This window comes from Moschus berezovskii, chromosome 12 (genome assembly GCF_049115385.1).
Source record: "Moschus berezovskii isolate FMDL1 chromosome 12, NW_MosBer_1.0, whole genome shotgun sequence".
Lineage (NCBI taxonomy): Eukaryota > Metazoa > Chordata > Mammalia > Artiodactyla > Moschidae > Moschus > Moschus berezovskii.
In genome coordinates this window covers 67649847-67661436 of record NC_142471.1, presented here as the reverse complement: position 1 = coordinate 67661436, position 11590 = coordinate 67649847, and the positions used below count along the sequence as shown (strand labels likewise).

The window sequence follows — 11590 nt, the reverse complement described above, 5'->3', positions numbered from 1 at the left end:
ATAAGTCCACAGGGCAGGAGCTAAAGCTAGCCCGAACCACCTGTCCTACGCGTACATCTTAGACACTGTCGGGGGAAGGATATGGTGAGGTAATTTGGAATAATAGCACTGAAACATATATTCAGTTCAGTTCAGTCGCTCAGTTGTGTCGACTCTGCGACCCCATGGACTGCAGCACGCCAGGCCTCCCTGTCCATCACCAGCTCCCGGAATTTACTCAAACTTATGCCCATTGAGTCGGTGATGCCAACCAATCATCTCATCCTCTGTGGTCCCCTTCTCCTTCCGCCTTGCCTTCAATCTTTCCCAGCATCAGGGTCTTTTCAAATGAGTCAGCTCTTCGCATCAGGAGGCCAAAATATTGGAGTATCAGCTTCAACATCAATCCTTCTAATGAATATTCATGACTGATTTCCTTTAGGATGGACTGGTTGGATCTCCTTGCAGTCCAAGGGACTCTCAGGAGTCTTCTCCAACACCACAGTTCAGAAGCATCAATTCTTTGGCACTCAGCTTTCTTTATAGTCCAACTCTCACATCCATATATGACTACTGGAACTAGTCCCTACTTGACTAGAGGGACCTTTGTTGGCAAAGTAAAGTCTCTGTTTTTTAATATGCTGTCTAGGTTGTCATAACTTTTCTTCCAAGGAGTAAGCGTCTTTTAATTTCACGGCTGCAGTCACCATCTGCAGTGATTTTGGAGCCCCCAAAAATAAAGTCTGCCAATGTTTCCAACATATATATATATTACCTTATGTAAAATAGCCAGCGGGAGTTCGAGAACCCAAAGCCGGGGTTTTGTGACAACCTCAAGGGGTTGGGATACGGAGGGAGGTAGGAGGGGAGTTCAAGATGGAAGGGACGTATGCATACCTAATGCTGATTCACATTAATGGGTAGCAAAAACCATAACAATACTGTGAAGTAATAATCCTCTAAAAAAAGAATTGAAGAAAAAAAGATGTTGGCCTCCATTGGAAATAGATACATTAAAAAAAGGATGTCGCACTCATTAGCCCCAGCGGCCAAGGAAAAGAGCCCCTGGCTCCCTCCTTATAGCCAGGGTAAGCCAGGCCTCCAGATCCAAGCCATTTTCCCCCCTTAGAACATGGACCAGGAGAGAGGAAGAAGCCTGGGGAGGAAGGCCAAGGATGCTGATACAAGTTCCCAGAGAAGGTTCCTGGAGTCTGAGCACTGGGAGGAAGACAGGAGACCCAAGAATGGGGCAGATTACTTTCCATTGAGTAAAATGTTATCTGCACCCAAATGCTAGCTTCCAAAGAAAATTCCAAGCATGTGGAAGCAGTTTGGAAAGCATACCTCGCTAGGATTTGCCCCTAAAGAACCTGTGAAGTTAACCTAAACCAAACTTTTTTTTCTTTTGAGAAGCTGGTGTGAAACTAGGAATTTTGGTGGCAGAAAAGCCTTCCTACTAACTGGCCCACTGGTGCCCTGGCCAGTCTTCTCTCTAACATGGTTTAGTATTATCTGTGGAGTACAATAATTGTTACTAAATGTTCTTAATGATTTTGTTTTACAAATATTCCTGCACCTCACTTCCTAAGTGGATTTCTTTTGCCTAGGTTTTCCAGTAAAGTGCAAGGCCTCTTTTCAAGGGGATTGCCAATAGCCAAAGCTATAACTGTAGAAAGAGGTTTCAAGATTTGACCCAGGGTGCCAGCTGGGCTTGGTGGGAGACACTGTTCCCTGGCAGGATGCAATTGAAACTGGTTATCTAACTGTCATCCCATAGTTAATCAAGAATAGGAATCTTTGCTTATACTTCTTGTTATAAAACCCTCAAGCTTGGAAACTCTTCAGGGGCCTTGGTAAAAGGTCTGTCAATTTTTTCTGTCCTGTAAACAAACTGGGCCAGGGAGGAGATGCCCTGGAATGTCAAAAGGACTAGAAGAACGACCTCAAGTTTAACTGGTGGGTGAGGAAAAAGCATAGCACAGGCTTGAGTCACTCAACTTGGCTTGAATCCTGATTTCACCACCACATACTTGTGTAGCTGTAAGCAATTTTCTTAATGTCTTAAATAAGTCTGTTTTCTTGCTATAATGAAAGTGATAGTCGCTTAGTCGTGTCCAATTCTTTGCGACCCATGAACTGTCACCTGCCAGGCTCCTCTCTCCATGGAATTCTCCAGGCAATACTGGAGTGGGTATCCATTCCCTTCTCCAGAGGATCTTCCCAATCCAGGGATTGAACCATGGGTTTTCTGCATTTTTCTTGCTATGAATGGACATAATATGTCTGGCCTCACAAGGTTGGTTGTGGAGCTCAAAAGACACAATGGACTTAAAGCACTTAGTTTCATTAAGCCTGCCTGGCATGACTGGAAGGACTCAAGGAGCAGTAGCTAGTGTCACCCCCTACTGTCCATCAAGTAAACTACTTTCCACAAGGAATGGGTGAGCTCAGGCCTGGGTAACAGGTCACCTGAGGCTGTTGTGGGACCATTCAGTCCTAAAGATTCCTAAAGATTTCTCTTGACCACCTACTGTGACAGCTTTAGGCTGGTAAAAAAAAAGGAGATGAGTGTGTAGAGGTGTGTGGCAGCCTAACAACTTCTCTGATGGAGCCAGGCAGTCCTTAGCCCTCTAGCCTTCCTCTCTTAGAGGTCACCACCCCATCCCATGCCAAATGCCTGAAGACAACCAAGAATCCCAGAGCCTGAGTTGATTTGTAGGTGTGTGATCAGCCTCTTCCCACCTCCGCCCCCCCCACCCCAGCTCCCCTCTCCTCCAAGGGAATAGGAGGTGGAGCCATCTATCTGCATGCTTCCTACTTTAATACTCTAGATGCTGATGGAAAATTGATTTTCTAATCTCAGAGCGCCCTCTGCTGGGGCCTGAGGCTCCCTACAAATGGGGAGGGAAGAGACTAAGACTTGAACTTTGTAGGGAGAGAAGGCTGCCTACAGAAGACTGCAGAAAGGAGGCTCTTCCCTGGCACTCAGGATGTGGAATTGAGCGACAATGAAGAAACAGACAGGTGTTCAGTTTACTGAGTAACAATGGCACCATAGCTTTTATTACTGGTGGCGGTTGGTTGCGGGAAGCAGGAAGGTGCTCTTAGAGGATCGCACTGGGGCCTTCACCCCACTTCAGTCAGAGGTCACAGGAGTTGGAGGCCAGGTCCAACTCTTCACTCTGTGAATTCACCAGCACATATTCCATCCCAAGCCCACCTCCCCTTTGGACCAGCCATTAACACCTGGGCCCTTCTGCCTCTTGGAGATGGGGGTGGGAGTGGGAGCAGAACCAACCCTCAAAAAAGAGAAGGAACTAAGATCAGGATGCTGCGGAATGTCTAACAAGATCAGCGGAACACAAAATCCCCTGTCTTAAGATTGTACACTCAGGCTTCGTCGCCCTGAGGTGTCCTACAGCCATTCAGACACCTGTGGAGTGTAAGCACCATTCCCACAGCTGCCTCCCTCTGTCAGAGGGTGCTGCGGGGGCTCTTAAAAAGGAATGCTTGCTATGCCTTCATGGCTTTTTGGTTGTGGGAGGGTGCTGGGATTGTAAGTTTAGCTTTGAGGTTATGATGTCAGAGTGGACCAAGAACTCCTGGGATTGTGCTCTAAGATGGCGTTATTGCAGTGGGACGGAGGGAAGATGGGAAGCTGGCAAGAGCGGTACAGGATGCTGACAATCCTTTGTTCTATAGAGAAGAGGAGAGGAAATGACCCATTCCAGGATGTGGGGGATGGGACAAGCCCCCTGCCTCCCTTATCCCCACATGTCCTCCTCCGCCAGCCCAGTTCTTCAGTCAGCTTTGGGAATCAGAAATCTGAAGGATTCAGCCCAGTTTGGCCTGCTAAATGTCCTTCAGTCTCTGTCGTGAGATCCTGGGGCTCCTATGTCCAGAAGGGGCAAGGTCCCATCAGAAATGACTTGGCTGGTGAAACTGTTAAGGCAAGAAAGCCCTGTACCCTGGCTGGCAGATAGCCAAGAAGGGAAGCCAGACATGAGGACATCCCAGGTCAGCCTGTACACACACACACGTTATCACTTATGTACATACACAGACGTACTAGCGTAGGAGAAAGGGCTTATGTGACCCTGCCTTTTGAAATCAGAGGAGAGAAAAAGGCTTATGGGGCCACCTCTCGGTCTAATGGATCGCTGGTCTCAATGGCTGCTCCCCCACCAAGCCCTCTGCCCAGCACCAGGCAGATGGAAAGCAGCAAGGACGGCAAGGCTTCACTAAGCAGCAGCCCAAGGAGGTGAGAAAGGAGGCCAGGGGCTGACCCTGCCTCAGAGTCCCTTGTTGTAGTAAACTACTTCGATGCTGGGGTTTTGCTCCTGAATCTGAGCTCTCAGCTCCGGCTCCAGCCTGCTCACGTGTATGGAGCTGTAACAGAAGAGCAGGCTGGCTGAGTGTCCTCTGAGCCCACCCCTCATGCTCAGGGACCACCATCCCTCATCCTCCCAGGCTGCAGAATCTTCTCCTCTGACTGCCAGAGGCTCAGGTCACGGTCATTCATTCCCTCACCCCCAGGATAAGCTGAATGTCCACCAGGCCCCTTCCTGGAACACACTGATGGGACCTAAGGTCAGCTACTACCACAGGTGTGGAAAAGTGGAAGTGAAAGTGTTAGTCCCTCAGTCGTGTCCAACTCTTTGCGACCCCGTGGACCTGTCCAAAGTCCCCAGCCAAGCCCAGGGACAGCACTTACCTTCTCTGGGGGAACAGGGCACAGCACAGGGGGGTGGCAAATACCAGGCTGAGGGAGAAGAGTGTTAGAAAGGTTTGTGAAGCGCTAATCTAAGAGTGTTCCCTCCCAGTCCCCCAACCCATCTCTGGAGAGAGCCCCTACGGGTGGAAACTGATTAAAGCCAATGATGACAGATGACAGTACGTTCTGGCTGAGGAAAGAGCCTCCAGAGCAGTGATCCAGAGAGCCACAGCCAGTGACAGAACCAGGAATTAAATGTGCATGAAACTCTGAGATGGGACCAAAAGGCTTATTTCCGTGGTGGATGTGGGACCCTTTCGACTAGACTCTTGACCTTCAAAAACAGACCTTACCCCTTAACACACACAGTATGCTTTACAGGTGTCCAAGACCCCTACCAGCTGATTATATGAATGAATGACATATATAAACACCTTAAAAGCAATAATACCCACCCACATTCACCACAGAAAGGACGCTCACATACTCTAGCTATCTTCCTGCATACTTACCAGAAGCCCACCAGGCCCATCTGCAGTGGGGCCCCCAGCCAGGGGCGGCGCTATGGAGAGAGAGAGAATGTAACAGTGTGTCCCCTGCCCCCCTCACCCGTATACCCATAGCACTGTGGTTCGATCCCATCAGCTCTCCCTTTAAGTCTCTGATATACGGCCCTTTTCTTTCCCCCAATCCCATAACAGCGATTGGCCGCCTTCTACTCCAGCCAAGCACATTTGCCAACACCCTCCCTAGCATACTATCCTAAGCCTTACCTCTCAGAATCACTTCCTACACTCCCTCCAGGAGCGTTTCTCCAGGAAGCCTTCTCTAACCCTCCATTCCCTCCTTCCCATCCCACTGCATGAATCTGTCAGTTTCCAAACACACCTCCTGCTCTGCACACCCTTCTTGATCTGCTCCAGCCATAGAGACCACCAATCTGTTGCTCCGTGTGTGTGTGTAGTTGGCACTCAATAAATATTTGCAAATAAAGGATTCATCGAATGAGTCAGAGTGTATATTGTAAAGTACAGGATGTTCTGTACTGTTCACACATGTGTGAGCCTGTGTGTGTGTGTGTGTGCATGTGTCTCAGTGCTTTTCACAGCTGACAGCACGAGCATGATACCAGGTGTGAGTGTGATGGTCCCTCCCTATGTGTGTCTCTGGAGTAACACCAGCTTCCTTCAGGACAGAAACCCTTTCCTTCCTTTCCTGCCCTTCTCCTCCTACACCCTCAGTGTTCCTTCACTCCAGTTCAGTTTGGTCTTGCTGAATGAATTAACGAAGAGGGAGGGGGAGCATGGGGTGCAGACAGGTGGCAAGTCTTAGACTTAGGTCAGGCTGGAGAGGAGGTTGGGGACTGGTCACTTTTGCCCCCAGGCACCACTACTTCCAGGATGGGAAAGGTAAAAGTGACCTACCTTCAGGAAGTCTTTCTTCTCCAGGGTGTCCATGATCACTGGGGGAATAGCTGAGGGAAGAGCAGGGCAGGGAGGGAGGGAGTGAATGAAGTGAAAGTCAGGACCCTCAGGAAGGGGTGATTCCCCCTTAGCAGCTCCTCCCACTCCCCTCAGAATCTTACAGCTCCCAGAGTCCTCACACCCCATGGATAATGGCATCCCTTCTCTTAGGGCCTCCCGTGCCCCACGGAGCCACTCCTGCCTCACCCATGGCAGGAATCGCCATGCAGATTCTTGATATCACCACCTGGAAGATTCCTTGCTTGGCTGCAGCCACGGAATGGCCAAGCCTCTGACCCTGTTCATTGGTCACTGGGATGCCCACCTGCAGCTCCCTGAGAAGGGAAATGGGTGGGGATCAGATCACAGGCAGCTGGTCCCTGGGGTCCCCTCAGACAGCCTAGATTCAAAGGCTGGTTCTCCCAGCCCAGCATCCCCCCAGCACCAGATGGAGACTAGGCCCAGCAGTTTGCATGGCCAGCTGGTATGCCTACAAGCACTCTGTGCATGCACACGCCAGAAGCAGGGGCCACTCACCTTTGCCTCATTAGGGGGATGTTGATGCAGTTGGCAGCTGCAACGGCTGCAAAGGGCACAAATCTGCCAACCAGTGGGGGAAGATGCTGGGGGAGAAAAGGTGTCACTGAGTAGCCCTAAGGGCCATGGGGTGGTGGGGAACTCAGGAGAGTTACCGGGAGCCTGTAGGTTGGGTGGAGAAAGGGAAAGGGAAGAAGGAGGTACGTAAAGAGCGAATTGGGGGGGCATTTACCTTGGTGAGGGATTTGAGTCCCAGGGCCGTGGCCACAGCCCCGGTGGTGGCACTCACGTATGCTGTTCCCAGCTGCCTGTGGGTGGAAGAGCCAGGAAATGAGATGGAAATGAACAACCAGCATGTGGCTCTTTGCTTCAGGGACATGCCAAATCCTCAGTAACTGAGGCATGGGAGGCTGGCCTCACTGCAGAGAAATGTCTCCCCTGCTCCAGTGTAGACCTGTCTGGAAGCCCCAATCCCTCCACTTGAAGAGGGCTGGGTCCCCCAAAGCATACATAAGACCTCACACCATCACACCATCTGATGACCTGTGCATGACCCTCCTTACACAAACACACCAGAGTTTTGAGGAATGGAAGAGATTCTAATACAAGCTCTCAGCCAGGAAAGTGAGTAGGGGACTGGCTGAGGGGAAGGCACTCAGCCACTGGCTGCATAGGCCCGGGGGGACAAGAGAGAGAAATGGAGGGCCGGGAGAAGAGTCCTTGGGGTGAGCTCTTACCCCACAGTGATAGGAGCGTCGCCACTGCGGTTGGAGTAGTTCACGATGGCATTGAAGGACTGATTCAGCCACTGCCAGAACACCACGGTTGGGGTCTTCCTGAGGGATCAAAGGCACTTATTTCCACAGTGTCCCACATCCTTGGACACTGACAATAAAACCCCAAAGGTTATCCCCTAACCCTCAAGAGGGGCCCCGGTGATGACCCCAGAACCTGCTCTGATGACCTGTGCATGACCCTCCTTACACAAACACACCGGAGTTTTGAGGAATGGAAGAGATTCTAATACAAGCTCTCAGCCATCTACTGTTTTCTGCCCAAACTGGCCCAGAGAGGACATGCCTAATCATCAGGTTACCCTCTAGCCTGAATAGAATACCAGGGAGGAGGCACACAAGATAGGACCTGCCTGTAGAAGATGAGCATGCAGCCGGTGATGGTCATGTTCATGGGCACCTGGGCTGACATGCGGCCAATCAGGACCACCTTCTCTCCTGTATCTGGATGGAAGGCAGAGTCGTACACGTACTTGGCCCTCCACAGCTGGTCCTCGGTGAGCCCTGGTGTTACCACGCCAGCCCTGCAGAAGTTGGCAAGGAGTTGACAGGCAATTCTAGGGGGCAGATCCACCCTCCCAAGCCCTGCCCACCCAGCTCAGGGGTGATCTGGGCAGAGGACCAGACACTCTGGCTCCCAAGCTCAGAATAAATGAGCTCCTTGTCTCTGGGGAAGAATCAAATCTTCCACAAAGAGGGCTCCTATTTCTATTTCCCTTCTGGCCACACAAAGAGGGGTGCCTTTCTAACACTAGGTCATGGGTCATGGTGGTTTCCAATGGGTCAAAAATGGCTGGGGTGCTCTGAGGGGTTTTCCTACTGGAAATAAGGAGGCTGCCCTCCTAATTTCTTAGGACTCAACTTTGAGCCCCTCCATCCTTGCAGAGGGTGGCCCAGCAGAGGGACAGGTCCCTGTAGAGGGTTTGTGAAGCATAGAAGAGCCGCTGACCCATAAATATCAACACCACCTTCTCTACCCAAACACCCCGAAATCCTTTGGGTTGAAGCTCTGCATCTTAGTTGTCAGTGATTCCGACAGACAGAGCCAAGGAGTGAAGGGATGGAGGGGTAGAACAGGGTCACACTCAAGTGAGGGGAGACAAGTACAAAAGGTACTGTATGAATAGCAGGGAATGAGCCCCTGGGTCAGATGGGGTCAGGGGTCACCTGTAGTTCTGCACGATGTTCCGGGAAGCTTCCAGCTGTGCCCCAGACAGCAGCAGATTTCGGGGGTCCGTCACGGTGAAGAAGTGCCGGGCTCTGCCTAGGAAAGTGCTTTGGTCCCAGCGAGGTTCCTGGATATTGATATCTAAGGGCAACTCACCCATTTTCTGCAGGGCAGGAAACAAAGTCAGAGGACTCCAAGGAGGGGGTCCAAGGGCTCCACATGGGGGAGACTTCGGTGGTGCTGCCCTGGTCCCTGGGCCTATTGCCAATCCTTCTAGAGCTCAAGGTAACTCCAGATAGGTAAGCAAGTAGGGGAGGAGCTGTTCTCTAGGCAATGTTCCAGCCCACGGACCTACAGCCACTGGAGGAGGGGACGGGAGAGAACAGGGCCAGGAAAGCAGATGTCCTTGTGCTCTGGCCTGCTGCAGATTTTCATGAGTGAGGATTTATACGTGTGTGGTTGACGCACGAGCGGCAACTAATCCCATGCAGCTACTCTTGTGCTCTGTATGCACAAAAATGCAGATTATATGTATCACACATCCACGTTCAAGTCAGCTTTAGGCCCCAGTTGCTTTGAGACCTACATACAAACACCTGAGGCTGTTTGGAAAAATGGCATAAGGTGTACCGCACTCCAGGCCCTAAACGGAGGAGAGTAAGGGCTCAGCAGCTCCAGGGCTTACCTATTCCGGATCTCAATCAGAGGACTGATGCCAGCCAGCCAGGTGTGCTCGCAGGCATCCACAAGTTCCCTCTCCAGACCCATCTTCCTCAACCACACTGAATTGCCCAACCCACACTGAATTGCCCAACCCACACTGAATTGCCCAAAGTTCTCCTTGTTCCCCAGGTAGGCAGGGCTGGCATGGACACCCATTCACCTCTTCCTGAGCCACCTGCCTCTAAAGGAGCAGGATTCAGTAAGTGACCCCTTCACTCAGCATAGAGAGGAAAGCCTGAAGCAGCCATCTGGCCATGTTGGGGAAAATCCTACAAAATGACTAATTCTCTCCAACCACACTTCCTCACAGGCAGACACACCCTCCCCTCTCACACACTCACATTCCCACACACAAAGACACCAGCATACTCGCCCTACATAGACCTGCAGACAGGGTGGACACATCCTGCACACCAAGACCGTTACTTACTTACTTACACACACACACACACACAGCCTACATCCATCAGCTGCAAACACTTGAATGCGTGACCCCACAGAGCCCCACCCTAACATTCCCTCCCTAACCAATCTCCCCTGTGCCCCATGAGCAGAAGACACTGAATCCTACAGGACAGGGGCAGCTTCCCTTTCTGATTCCCAGCCCTCAACCCTCTACCCCGCTGACCCCCGAACCCCACCCGGCAGAGCGAGCACTCACGCTTTCCTAGGCTCCTGGCTCCGCGGTTCTGCAGCTCTCAAACTCGCCTTCCTCCCCGCGCTTCCACCCCCGCCTTCACATCCATCACGCGTAACGTCACGCGTGACGCTCACCGGCTTGAGGGGCGGGGGCTCCGCCCGACGAGGCCAGGGATTGGCAGGGCCCAGGGGCGATGGGTGTCATCAAGGGCGACGCCCCCAGCCCTGGCTACCGAGACCCAGCCCTCCATAGCCTCCCAGAGCCAATCCGGGCTCGGGAATCAGTTCTGGCCGCGTCCCCAGCGCGAGAGAGGAGGGGAGGAGCTGCTCCATTTACTTGCATTCCCCTGGCTGGCCTCGGGAGGCACCCGGCCTCTGTCCAAGGGGTCTAGGTGCCCCCGGAGAAGGCAGGCGGCGCAGAGGGGCATCCTCTGACGGTGCGCCCAGAGGGACTCGGGTTACCTCCAGGCTTGTTTACTTGATGGCTACCTTGGCCGTGGCCTTTGCCTACTTGGTCCCCTGGGCTCCTACCCCGGTTCCCATTAAGGTCCTCTCGCAGCATCTGGACATTCTCACCCCTTCACAGTCCAGTTCTGCTCGCGCCTGTGTCCTTTCAGTGTCCGCACCTTTCCTCCTCTGTATCTTCTATTCTCCCTTCTGTAAACTCTAGCTCCTCTGGGTCCCCAGTTTCCTTGACTCCAGTCCCTATCCCTGCATCACAGACCCTGGCCCCTGGCCCTGTCCCGGAGGTGAAGGGGCAGAAAGCTCAAGGTACCTCTGTCTGCATCAAGCAAGTGGATCAGACATTTTTCCTCCTTCTGGTGGCCCGGAACCATCTTCCCTGCTATGCGTCCTTTCCAGAACTGGAAGGCCAGAGAGACACTTTCTGACATAGAAGGAGGATGCATGTGAGGGCAACGTTCAAACACACACACACACTCACAACTCAGTCTTCATACAGAACATCCATGCCGCACACTGAGGCTCCAGCTCGAGCTCCTGCCCACTGCAGGCTCACACCTCTCTCTGCCCTGGTGACATTCCCTCGCTGAGGCGTCAGGGGTGACCGCGGAGAAGTGGCAATTTCATGAGCCCTAGAGAAGGAAATGGCAACCCACTCCAGTGTTCTTGCCTGGAGAATCCCAGGGACGGGGGAGCCTGGTGGGCTTCTGTCTATGGGGTCACACAGAGTCGGACACGACTGAAGTGACTTAGCAGCAGCAGCAGCAGTAAGTAGCTGGTTTGGCCTGGAAACGACGCGGTTCTAGGCTCGCCTGCACCGAACCGGTAGTGGGAGCCGGGCAAGCCGAGATCCAAACTTTAAGTTCGTAGTGCAGGATGGGGTATCAGAACTCGAACTGGAGCAGGTAGAACCCACCGGCCCCAGCCCAGTTTACCGACGGCAGCCCCAGGCACCCAGGAGAGGGAGGGAGTGACTGGCGGCCTTCCCAGCAAATGGGAGCCCGAGGCTGAGCTGGCCAGCCCTATTCCTGCAGACTCGGAGGGGCGTGGGCGGGGATTCCCCGGCCGCCGCTCACTTTTCGCGCCCGCAGCGGGCAAGGCCGGCGGCTGC

At 52.6% G+C, this 11590-nt stretch overlaps 1 protein-coding gene across 1 annotated transcript; it reads right to left on the bottom strand.

Moving 5' to 3' along the window:
* Nucleotides 1-3011: 3011 nt before the first annotated feature.
* SFXN3 (sideroflexin 3) lies at nucleotides 3012-10135 on the bottom strand. Its single transcript, XM_055424838.2, has 11 exons — nucleotides 10040-10135; nucleotides 8655-8818; nucleotides 7837-8011; nucleotides 7431-7525; nucleotides 6926-7001; nucleotides 6694-6779; nucleotides 6364-6491; nucleotides 6118-6167; nucleotides 5206-5255; nucleotides 4694-4741; nucleotides 3012-4368 (listed from the first exon to the last, which is right to left on the bottom strand). Exons 2-11 carry the CDS (start codon nucleotides 8813-8815, stop codon nucleotides 4272-4274), a joined length of 966 nt encoding a protein of 321 aa, XP_055280813.2. The 5' UTR covers nucleotides 8816-8818; nucleotides 10040-10135; the 3' UTR covers nucleotides 3012-4271.
* Between the last annotated feature and the right edge of the window lie 1455 nt (nucleotides 10136-11590).

Coding starts and splice junctions, on each gene's coding strand:
- SFXN3 (XM_055424838.2), bottom strand. CDS start 8,815: ATGGGTGAGTTGCCCTTAGATATCAATATCCAGGAACCTCGCTGGGAC. Junction 8,012..8,654: donor AACATCGTGCAGAACTACAG/GTGACCCCTGAC, acceptor CAACTTCTGCAG/GGCTGGCGTGGTAACACCAG. Junction 5,256..6,117: donor AGAAGAAAGACTTCCTGAAG/GTAGGTCACTTT, acceptor CTCTCTCCATAG/CGCCGCCCCTGGCTGGGGGC.